A 12,296-nucleotide genomic window follows, 5' to 3' on the forward strand; every position below is an offset into this window, starting at 1 on the left:
GCACATAAACAGATCTTTCTTGAGAAGAGCAGGTCCTGTCAGTAATCTGACTTTGTGTGTCTTTTTTATTGGGCAGGTCATCTCTACAACCAGTAACTCCAATCTCATCTCATTGATTGGAAGACCAAATAGCTTTGGTAGCAGGCATTACCTCAGTGGTTCACATACTTTTTCCCAACAAATACATCTAATATTGGATAATTTTTCTCAATAAATAAATGAACAAATATAATGTTTTTGTGTTATTTATTTATTTAATAGGATTCTCTTTATCTAGTTTTAGGATTTCGTGAAGATCTGATCACATTTTAGCCCATATTTATGTAGCAATACAGAAAACTCTACAGGGTTTACAAACTTTCTAGCACCACCGTCTGTCCTGAAGAACAGGGTGAGCTGCCTGAACAACTACCTTCCAGTTGCACTCAATCTGCTGTGATGAAGTGCTTTGAGAGGTTGGTCATTGCGAGAATCAACTACTGACTAAACAAGGTCCTGGACTCACTTCAGTTTGTTTATCACCATAACAGATCTACTGTTTCACTGGCTTTCCATTCAGTCTTGCATCACCAGGACAATAGTAATCCATACAGTATGTCAGGCTGCTGGTTATTGATTACAGCTCAGTGTTTAACACAATCATACCCTCAGTCCTAATCAACAAGCTCCAAGATCTGGGCCTCTGTACCTCCTCTACAAATGGATCCTTGACTTTATCAATGGGAGTGAACAGTCAATGCAGAATGAAAACACCATCTCCTCCTCGCTGACAACCAGCACTGGCGCCCCTCAAAGATGCGTGCTTAGCTCAGCACTCTACTCTGTCTGCACCCACAGCTGTTGTGGCTGGGCACAGTTCAAATACAATCTATAAATTTGCTGATGTTGTTGGCAGAATTTCAGATGGTGACAAGGAAGAATACAGGAACAAGATAGATCAGCTGGTTGAGTGGTGCTGCAACAACAGCCTTGTACTCAAGAGAGGTGAGACCAGGAAAATGATTGAGGAGAATTGGGATGTGACAAAAGACATTTGCACATTTTCTACAGACGTACCACGGAGGGCAATCTAACTGGTGCGTTACCATCAGGTATGGAGGGGTCACTGCACAGGATTGGAAAAAGCTGCAGAAAGTTGCAAGCTCAGCCACTTCCATCGTAAGCACTAGTCTCCCCAGCACCGAGGACATCTTCAAAAGACAAAGCCTCGAAAAAGTGGCAGCTGTCTTTAAGGACCTTCATCACCCTGGGCATACCCTCCTCTCATTGCTACCTCAAAGAGGAGGCCAAGGAGCCTGAACCCACTCATTCAACATCTTCCCCACCACCATCAGATTGCTGAATGGACAATAAACCTATGTACACACCCACATGTTTTTTTTCACTTTGTAGGCTGTCTTATTTAATTCATTTATACAGTGAATTCTGGTTAATTGGGCCATTGGTTAATTGGGGCAACCACTTATTTGGGACAACACTTAAAGAACGAAAACAAATTGAGAAAATAGCCGGGTTTCCCTTCATTTGTTTAGGATACTATGCCACTTAATTGAAACTGTTGCCAAACAGTTTCTAACTTGCTTCAATTATGTTGTGTGGCTGTTAGACACTACACTGTGCTTAGAGTGACAAGTTTTTAAATAGCGACACTTGTATGTTTGTGTTCAAAAAGCAGCAACTTTGGTCACTGATAGTTGGGGAGGAATAAGCAGAAAGATAATTCAGAAAATTTGCTCACTGTGGTTTCAAGCATTCAGGCTTGGAGATGAGACAGATGGCCAAGAGTGAAAATGAAACAATTTCACTATTTCAACAAGTTAGAAACTACTAAAAATTTGAAGATATCAACAATCATCTTGAATGCTACAATGAAAATGAAGTTTTGGAGGATGCAATCATCAAAAGTCCTGTTTGAAGGCAGTCAACTATCTGGCTTGTTCATTTACAGTCAATCAAAAGAACATGTCAGCGTACACTGAATGAATACCCCTGTTGATAACTATTATGAACCAATACAGTTTTATAATACTGCAGTAGTTTTGTTAGTGTTCTAATTTGTTCTGTACTTCATTTAAATTTCTTACTAACTTGTTAATAGTTTGCCTTTTTTATACCTTTTTAGCTATTCCCATGAAACTTTGGCGAATTGGTACAACCACGTAACAGGGCCAAAATGTACTTGTCCCGATGTGTCCTAATTAACCGGAATCCAATATACTATATTTGTAATTTATAGTTTTTAAAAAAATATGTATTGCAATGTACTAGTGCTGCAAAACAACATACTTCACAACATATGCCAGTGATATTAAACCGAATTCTGAGAGGCCCAACTTGGAGTCTTGCCAGTGATCACTGGAACATTACAGTTAGCCTCACTATCTACACCACTAAGAACTGTATAGGACATTGTGCAATGCAAGGGAATCAGGTTAAAAAAACTGTTTCAGGAAAAGCAGCAAAGAAAATTGCAAAATAAATTGAGGTTGAGATGTGGGTATATGAACCTTGCATTGGTATATTGCGTACCTAAAAAAAAATTCAGCCCTTTCCACTCACTGAAGGACTTAAGGTTACATTACTCATTATACATGTAATGGAGGGAAAAGCAGTGTGACGCAAGATGGGGGTATTTTCGGACAGCTAGGTAACATAATGAAATACACGGAGTCAAGCAGACATTGAAACAGAAAGTTCAAAATAAGGCAGAGAACTGACGAATGACCTTTTGATTAGTGATACACTAGAGGAGTTCCTGTGCTTATGGTATGAAGGTGGTCACTTTGCTAACAAGTTTGTTTCATGGCAGAAAAGGGCTCTCTCTCTTTCGGTGAGCCTGACATAATCTGAAGTTCTAATATTAACTGCACGCTCCTCCCGGATGCAGCTGTCTGCCAGCTCCTGGCTATCCTAATCAATGGGACTTCAAAGGGACCAGCTGAGTAGCCTTACGACAGGAGCACAAAACACTTTGAAGCTACATTTCTCCAATGCTCTTTCTGACTCTTATAATAAACGCTTCCAGAAATTGAACCCAACAATAATGTGTTAATCTCCTCCAGTTTTCTCCCAAACCGTTTTTTTCCTCCCCTGATGAAATCAGTCATCAAAACACACATGTTGATGCCATCGAGGGGTATCACTCTAACAGTGAATACCATCAGTGTAACGTGGCAGGAAGCGGTACCTACCGTACGCGGTTGGGTCAGCGATGTGCTGCTGCATGAAGCACCCGAACCCTGAGAGGTTGGTGGTAATGCTGGGAATTCCCATCACTGTGCACTCCGCTGGGGGAACAGACAAATAGCAAGACCAATTCACATCCACATATTCCAGGCAGCAGACCGATTACGTATCGCATTGGCGTTTACATCGCAATATTTATTCTCATTTAAACAGTGTACTTTTTTTCTCTGCTAACATTCTAAATGGTAATAGGCAAAGTTCACCAGATCAAGACCAGTGGTTTTAAAGCTGGAGGTGTTCCCTGAGGCAAGTACAAGGAGAGCTGGTGCAGCTTAAACATGAGCAAATTAAATCAGCTGAAGCTTACGGATGGATTTGTGTTTGGCATTGAGCTGGTCTGAGTGGAACTGCAGGGTTTGAAGCAAACAATGATCTCATCTTTATACAAATCTGCGCAAGTTTGCACACATCCTTGCATACTACATCGACATTTAAAAGGATGAAAGATGAAACTTGCATGGGGGAAATAAAAATTAATTGTTTGTGAATTCCGAGGAGATTCCTTGCATCTCTGGGATGCGTTAATGGTAATTTAGCCTGAACCTCTTATGGATCATAAAACTATTCTTTGCAGAGAAGTAGTCAAAATAAGCAAAATATCTCTTTATAAAACACTACATATGCTATCTGAATTTAAATTTGAAACTCTTTCTGAAGGTTTCTTTAGAATTATTGTTTCAGCTTTTAGCAAAATAAAGTCAACACATCCAAGAGACTAGGATATGCATGTCTGGCTTCTGGACAACATTGAATTCGTCTTAAGCAATACACCAGATGGGGCTCGTACAAAGAAAATATTCTATCAGGGTTCTGGTTTTGCACAATCCAGTGACTTAGGTAGAAGTGAGATTGGACAGACCTCAATGGTGTATCTGGGAGTGTATGGAAGACCTGCATTGACCAATTGGCTGGACTGTTCAAGGATGGCTTACTGCTGCAATCAGAGGTTCCACCTGCTACAAAAGGGCACCAATCAGACCGGTGCCAAGAAGGAAGCCAGGGTCAGGGACTTACCCGATCAAGTTCACAGCATTCTTAAGCGGGAGCGTGAGCAACCAGAGGTTGTGGTCCACATCAGCACCAATGACGTGGGTAGGAAGGGTGACAAGGTCTTGCAAAGTGAGTCCAGGGAGTTAGGTGATAAGTTAATGGACAGGTCCTCCAGGGTTGTGAACTCAGGATCGCTAGCCATGCTACATGCTAATGGGGCCAGAAATAGGATGACCATGCACTTTAATACGTGGCTAAGGAGATGACGGCAGAGGGAGAGCTTCAGTTGTTTGGATCATTGAGTTCTCTTACAGGGAACGTGGGACCTGTACAGAAGGGGCAGTTTTCACCTGAACTGGAAGCAACTAATACCCTTGCAGGAAGGTTTGAGAGGGCTGAATGGGGGGAGCAGGTTAAAATAGAGTTGCGGGGGAATGGGAACCACAGCAACAGAGTAAAGAGTGGGCAAACACAAGGAAATCCGCAGATGCTGGAAATTCAAAAACAACACACACAAAATGCTGGTGGAACACAGCAGGCCAGGCAGCATCTATAGGGAGAAGCGCTGTCGACGTTTCGGGCCGAGACCCTTCTTACTATCTTTCCTTTCGGTTAGTCCTGACGAAGGGTCTCGGCCCGAAACGTCGACAGCGCTTCTCCCTATAGATGCTGCCTGGCCTGCTGTGTTCCACCAGCATTTTGTGTGTGTTGTTGTTAGAATAAAGAGTGGAGTGGTTATGGGGAAAGATGTTGTTAAGCTTCCACACAAAGTCAGCAATTGAAAGGTTAATGTTCTGAGCTGTATATATTCAATGCAAGGAGTATTGTAGAAAAGGTGGATGAGCTTAGGGCATGGAATAGCATATGGAATTATGACATTGTAGCCATTAGTGAGACTTGGTTGCAAGAGAGGCAGGATTGGCAGCTCAATGTTCCAGGGTTCCATTGCTTTAGACATGATAGAGTGAGAGGGATTAAAGAGGGAGGGGTGTATTAATGGTCAGTAGAAGTGCCACATCAGAGCTCAGACAGTAAAGGCTGGAGAACATGTCTACTCTGGCTAAATAGCAGGAATAAAGATGCCACATTAATGGGATTATATTATAGAACATCCAACCGCCGGTGGGATTTAGAGGAGCAAATCTGTAGAGATTGCAGACTGTCGCAAGAAAAATAAGGTTGTGATAGAAGGTGGTTTTAGCTTTCCACATATTGACTGGGAAAAGGTTGGATGGGATAGAGTTTGTCAAATGTGTTCAAGAAAGTTCCTTAATCAGTACATCGAAGTTCCAACTAGAGAGTGTGTAATACTAGATCTCCTATTAGTGAATGAGGCAAGGCAGGTGACAGTAGTTTGTATGGATGCAAACACTTTACATCTCACGATCATAATGCCATTACTTTTAAGATAATTATGGAGAAGCATTGGTCTGGTCCTCGGGTTGAGATTCTGAATTGGAGAAAGGTCAATTTTGATGGCATCGGAAAGGATCTGGCAAATGTGGTTTGGGACAAGTTGCTCTGGCAAAGGTGAACTTGAAAAATGGGAGGCTTTCAAAAGTGGAATGTTGAGAGTACAGAGTTTGTACGTTTCTGTCAGCATAAAAGGCAAGGAAAACAGAACCTTGGATTTTCAAGAGATATTGAGGCCCTGATTAAGAAAAAGAAGGAGGTGCATATCAGGTACAGGCAGAAAGGAAGAACTGAGGAACTTGAGGAGTACAAGAAGTACAAGACAACACTTAAAAAATAAATCAGGAGGGCTAAAAGAAGGCATGAGGTTGCTCTAGCAGACAAAGTAAAGGAAACTCCCAAGGGCTTCTACAGATATATATCAAGAGAAAAGTGATAGCAAAGGACAAAATCGGTCCCCTTGAAGATCAGCGTGGTCATTTATACATGGAGCTGAAAGATGTGGGAGAGATCTTAAATAGATTCTTTGCATCGGGAGATGATCGCAGAGTTAGCAGAACTGAAGCAAAACAGCAGCGTGGTCATGGACTATATAGAGATTACAGAGGATAAGGTGCCCACTGTCTTGAGTCAAATTCAAGTGGATAAATTCCCTGGGCCTGACAAGTTATTTCCTGTACCCTGTGGGAGGCTAGTGCAGAAATTGCAGGGTCCTAGTAGAGATATTTAAAATGTCTTCAGCCAAGGGAGAGGTACCGTAGGATTGATGGTCAACTAATGTTGTTCTGTTGTTTAAGAATGGCTGTAAGAATATACAAGGAGCTTGACATCAGTAGTGTCTAATTTAAGGGACCAGATATGTAAATATTTGGATAGACATGGACTGATTAGGAAGAGTTTGGCTTTGTGCGTTGTAGATCGTGTCTAACCAATCTTAAGAGTTTTTCGTGGAGGTGACCAAGAAAGTTGATGAAGGAAAGGCAGTGGACTTTGGCAAAGTCCCGTATAGACAGTCGGTCAAGAAGGTTTAGTTGTCTGGCATTCACTATGAAGTAGTAAATTGGATTAAACATTGGCTTCACGGGAGAAACCAGAGAGTGGTCGAAGATGGTTACCTCTCTAACTGGAGGCCTGTGATTAGTGGTGTGCTGCAGGGTTTGGTGCTGGGCCTGTTGTGTTGGTCATCTATATCAACAGTCTTGGTGATAACGTGGTAAACTGGATCAGCAAATTTGTGAATGATACCAAGACTGGGGTGAGTGGACAGCAAGGAAGAACTAACAAAGTTTGCAGCGAGATCTGAACCAGGTGGAAAGATGGGCTGAAGAATCACAGATGGAACTTTATGTAGTTTGCTGTGAGGAGGTGCCCTTTGAGAAGAGAAACCAAAGTAGGACTAACACAGTGAGTGATAGGGCACTGAAGAGTGCAGCAGAACAGAGGGATCTGAGATTACAGATGCACCACTCATTGGAAGTAGAGTCACGGTAAGACAGGATCATAAAGAGCTTTTGGCACATTGGCCTTCATAAATCAAAGTATTGAATACAGGAGTTCGGATGTTATGTTGAAGTTGTCAAAGATTTTGGTGAGGCCTAATTTGGAGTATTATGTGCAGTTTTGGTCACGTAACGTACCTGTAGGAAAGATTCAATACAGGGGTCCACAGACCCCTTGCTTAATGTTCCATAGCATAAAAATGGTTGGGAATCCCTGGTTTAATAGATTAGAACTTTATTCTCTGGAGTGTAGAAGAGCAAGGGGAGATTTGATATAAGTATACATAATTATGAAGGATATGGATTTGGTAAATGCAAGCAGGATTTTTCCACTGAGATTGGGTGATATTAATATTAGAGATAATATGTTAAGGGTGAAAGGTGAAATTTTTAAGTGGAACATGAGGGGGAAATTCTTCACTCAGAAGGTGCTAAGAGTGTGAAATGAGCTGCCTGTGGATGTGGGTTTCAACATTTAAGAAAGTTTTGGTTAAGTATATAGACAGGATTGATGTGAAGGGCTTTGGCCAGGTGCCCGCTGACGTTAATAGACAAAATAATATTTTAGTCTGGATTAAATGGGCTGAAGGGCCTGTTTCTGAGCAGTAAAGCTCTACATCTCTAAATAAATGCTGTTTCCCCACTACTCACAGTTCATTATTTTCCCCCAGGTACATAAAATTTAAGCAGATTAAAACTGATACATAAGAACACAATACAAGAGTAGATGTTGGGTTCAGCTTCACTTTCCTGTCCTTTCTCCATTCAAACTGAGACTCACCAGGAGTGTACCCCCATGGCTCGTAATAGGAAGGAAACACACCCAAATGGCAACCACGTACAAACTCCTCATAATCCAAAGGAAGCAATGGGCTGGTGGACGACAGGAACTCAGGGTGAAAGATGACCTGAAGGACGAATGAAAGCCTTTTACTAAAAGACAGATGCAAGAATCCTATCACAAGCCTCCCATTATGGCCCAAAGGTAAATTTCACCCTGTTTGATGCCAGGCAAATCCCATTCCTGGTTCCTGATTGAGAAAATCTCACCCACAGTGGCAGAGGAGAAACTACGTTTGATATCAGACTGTGCCAATGGGACGTTAGTCAAGGTTCTCACATTTTGGATATTTAAACATGAAGTTCTGCTGGAGCCTCACATCTGAATGACAGTTAGAGGCAGGGTCCAGTTGGCTGTGATGATCACAGAGTCAATTACTCACCATTATCGCTTTATAAATGACAGTGGAAGGAAGGTAAGATGAACAGTAAGAGAAACCAATCACTGTAATGTTCTATGCTCAGAAGAAAATTTATTTCCACTCACATCCTGTCATTGTAATTGTAGATTTCAGACTTTAGTTATATAAAGAAAACAAAACTGTAACTCAGCATTTAATTCAGGGTGTGTGCCAAACTCACGTGATGGAGGAGGAGGAACATTGCAACTGGCATCAAGGTGAGGGCAAGAGTGAGAGGGAGGTAGTGAGGGAAAGGAAATATCAACATTTCTACTGATGGTGACAAAAGAAACAAGAATCAGATGTGCTACAGATTTTAACCTTCACACTCTTGTTTTCTAACATAATCCAATTATCAATAGGATAATATATTCCGAGAATACTTTCTTTATAACTGGCATAGAATGTAGAAAGTGGAGGAGCTCATTTTCAGACCACCCTGGCTGCTTAGAACACTTCCTGCCTCCAACTAACATAATATACTGAATAGAAGGTACCTGCACTTGTTATTTGATCGACCGCTTTCATTCCAGTGTTGTAACCCGCTCCAACAGTGTGCAGAATTTGTTACAAATTTATCAGAGTAACAGGTACAAAACGTTAATACCTTGACCCTATCACTTGTATTGTTAAATAGTCCAATTCTTCGGATCGCCTTGAGAATCTGATCGTTGGAATCGTCCAGCATGTTATGTGTACAGATTGGAGGCAATGAACGGCGCTGTTAGAGAGAAGAGATTTGTCCATTAAGCTTGTGAAAAGGGTAACATCACCATTATCAACACAAGAGACTATGTGGATGCTGGCAATCTTGAACAACACAGGAACTCTGCAAATCAGGTAGCTCCTGATGTCGTCTTGTCCTAATACACCGACTATTTATCCTCCTCCATAGATGCTACTTGACTTGCTGAGTTCCTCCAGCATTTTGTGTGTATTTTCTTTTTTGTTACTGAGCAACCTTTCGCTTGAAAATCCAGCTACGTTATATTATTTGCTCATAAGGTTCGCTGGGAAATAAAGTATCTTTCAATTCCACCAACAGATATTTTTCTGCTCATTTTATTTAATAATCAGTCTAATTTGTAATTTACCTCAACTTTTCTGTTGATACAGGAGCTGGTGCTCACTTTCAAGAGTAACCGTATCATCCAAGTAACTCAGCAATTTCACACAGCAGGTTTGTGCAAGGACTATCATCTGATACTGGTTTGTGGAGCAGGTGAGTTTCTGAGGTTAAGCCTGAGAATGCTTGGTGTATCATGCACCCATTTCTAGCTTCAGTTACTGTGGAAATTTGTACTGGCAGCTGTTATATGGAGCAATTGTGAAGCCAATCTGATATGAGTAATTGAAAGCCTCGATCATTTTCAAAAACTGCCCAGTCTACATTAAGGTTTAAAGCTGTTAACTACTTATACAGAGAGTTTCAATGTCTGGTTCATACAAAATGGAACAAAACCAAATGACATTGCAATGGTTGGTACTGGTGGGGAAGTTCCAGAGAAGATAATAGGAAAGTTAGTAGTGGTAAATTTGCAAGTGGCACCCACAGCTTCCTTTACAAAGGCTGCCTGGAGCAAATGGGTGAAGCACGTAGAGTACAATGCAAACTCTGATCACTTGTACTGAAGGTTACAGACGGAATCGTATAAATTGGTGCAACTTCCCAATCGTTTATTGAAGTTGAAATCTCAGAGCACACCTCAGGCACATAAATGTTAAAAAGAATGTAATTACCGGCAGCTAGTTCTATTTTCTGGAACAAACATAAAGGGAAGCAGTTAAAGGCTGTTCACCAACCATCCCAGCAACACCATGTCCAATAGTGCCATTCCTAATGCTGATCCATGTCTTTGGCTATATGCACCACCATCTTCTTCAACAGACATTCAGTCCAGCAAATTTATTTATGTTATCTAGATTATAAAAACCTTAAGAAATAACAGAGAAATCCAAGTGTTCACCATTTTCCTATAGTTTTGAGCTGAAGGGTTTACCTGAGTGGCATATATGGCTCTCTTCATCATAGTGAAGTCCTCACGATTCAGAATTGCGCTTATATCGGGCATCTCACCTCTGTAATCAAATTAACACTGCTTGAAAAGTCATGGCCTTACAGTTCTCCAGATTTCACATTTCATTTCCCCCACAGGAAACACCACATTTCTTTTGTTTTTTGTGTGAGGAAGACTTTGTAATGCTTATCAGGGGTGGGCTAACAGAGTAGGGGGAAACAGAACATCCTCTTCCTTCTAATCTGGATCAAACACAGGAAGGAGTGATGCAAAGTCAACCTAATTGTGATCAAACACAAATATCTCAGTGTCATTGCCAGGCACTACAGCAAATATCTTTATGACACTGCTGGTGAAGTTTGATTCATTTCCTTAGATGCATGTTTCCAATTTATTAGCATTAATGGAAGTTAAGAACCAGGCTCTGGGTTGTTAATTATGCTACCCTTTTCAAACAGAATCAAATTGATTATGTTGCATTTATCCACGTAGGAATTACAGCTCCTGTATTAACTGCACTGTGAGAGGAAAAGTGTCACTTATGAAAATCCACTCAACATAACCATTGTATGGAGCTTGACTGAACAATCTACCAAGTCAGAAGTTGGGAACGTGAGTATGTGTCAGCTTTGTATATGAGCACCCAGGCGGCAACGCTTCCCAGCTGTTTGAATATATTCAGCGTTTGTTTGATTAACAATAGAGTTTACATGCCAATCAAAAGGTACTTACTCCAAGAGCAATTCATAAAGCTTTTTGCCAAACTTTTCTTTGATCACATTGGCGGTATCCCTGGAACAAATACACAATAATTCAGATAATCGAGATTCCTCTTTTTCTACCTCAGCCAACTTTATAACATCAAATTACCTTGGGTAATTATTAAAGTGGTGTTCTCTGAATTAACTGGTCTCAAATGTGAAGTTGCCTGTAATACTAGTCTTCCCAGTCTTAGGTATTGGCAATACAGACTGAGGAAGATAACGAGAAGAAAACTATTGGTTACAAATTTCAAAATCTATGTCAATCACAGTGATCTGTTTTACGCAACTGCACATGTCAATAAAGACTCATTAAAAGCACTGTGGGTACAGCTGCAACTTTTTAAAGTGCAGCAATGTTTGAGACACAGGTGGGTGAATCAGTTCCTTTAGAATCACAGCTGCCTGCTCTAGTACTACGTTCTTCCTGGCAATTGGCTAAACTCAGAATCACTTTGATAAACATTCACATTCGATAACACTTGAGGCACACATTAATTTTTTTACACTTAGAACACTGATAAGTACTTCTGCGTACTAAAAATCAACTAGAATAATGGAAACAAAATTAATTAGTTGTCCAATTAATTATTAGAAGTATGATTGAGCAAACCCCTCTGTTTCTGCGGCAGTCAACAGGAGTTCAGTGGAGTTCAGCTTCCCGCATTCAGCTGGATTGGTTGGTTGTTTGTACAAAAGTTGAAAAGGAAAGATGCCTGATGACTGGCTCACGATAGGTGGTCTGTTGCAGGTGCCAGCAATTGAATTACCTCCAGATTCATATCCTGAAGTTGGTGATCAAGAACATCATGCAGACCGTGACAACAATGACACAGATTCTGCTTGCCAAAAGATGAGAAATTTCAAACTCTTCTGTCTACAAATCACCAATCAGAAATCAAGTTCTTGTAATCAAAAACCTACACAAATAAATCTCAAATCTGTCACAGTAGCAAGTGGGATTTAAACACGATCAATGAAGACAGAGAATTGGTAGAAACAAGGGTGAAAATACACGAATGGTCTAGTTATCCTTACCCAATAATATTTTGTTTACAAAACAATTACAAAACTACAAAGTACAGAGTAGATGTAGAACATAGAACATAGAATAGTACAGCACATTAC

General features: G+C 40.8%; 1 protein-coding gene across 1 annotated transcript in view; it reads right to left on the reverse strand.

The window, feature by feature from the left end:
* Positions 1–12,296, reverse strand: part of gys1 (glycogen synthase 1 (muscle)) — a 123,425-nt gene that overhangs the window by 12,748 nt on the left and 98,381 nt on the right. Inside the window, exons 9-13 of the mRNA XM_073049355.1 lie at positions 11,140–11,199; positions 10,390–10,468; positions 8,997–9,110; positions 7,930–8,056; positions 3,192–3,287 (exon numbers count right to left, since the gene is read on the reverse strand). Coding sequence (XP_072905456.1) covers positions 3,192–3,287; positions 7,930–8,056; positions 8,997–9,110; positions 10,390–10,468; positions 11,140–11,199 — 476 coding nt within the window. The remainder of the gene's footprint in view (positions 1–3,191; positions 3,288–7,929; positions 8,057–8,996; positions 9,111–10,389; positions 10,469–11,139; positions 11,200–12,296) is intronic.

Source organism: Hemitrygon akajei, chromosome 6, assembly GCF_048418815.1.
Source record: "Hemitrygon akajei chromosome 6, sHemAka1.3, whole genome shotgun sequence".
Taxonomy (NCBI): Eukaryota; Metazoa; Chordata; class Chondrichthyes; order Myliobatiformes; family Dasyatidae; genus Hemitrygon; species Hemitrygon akajei.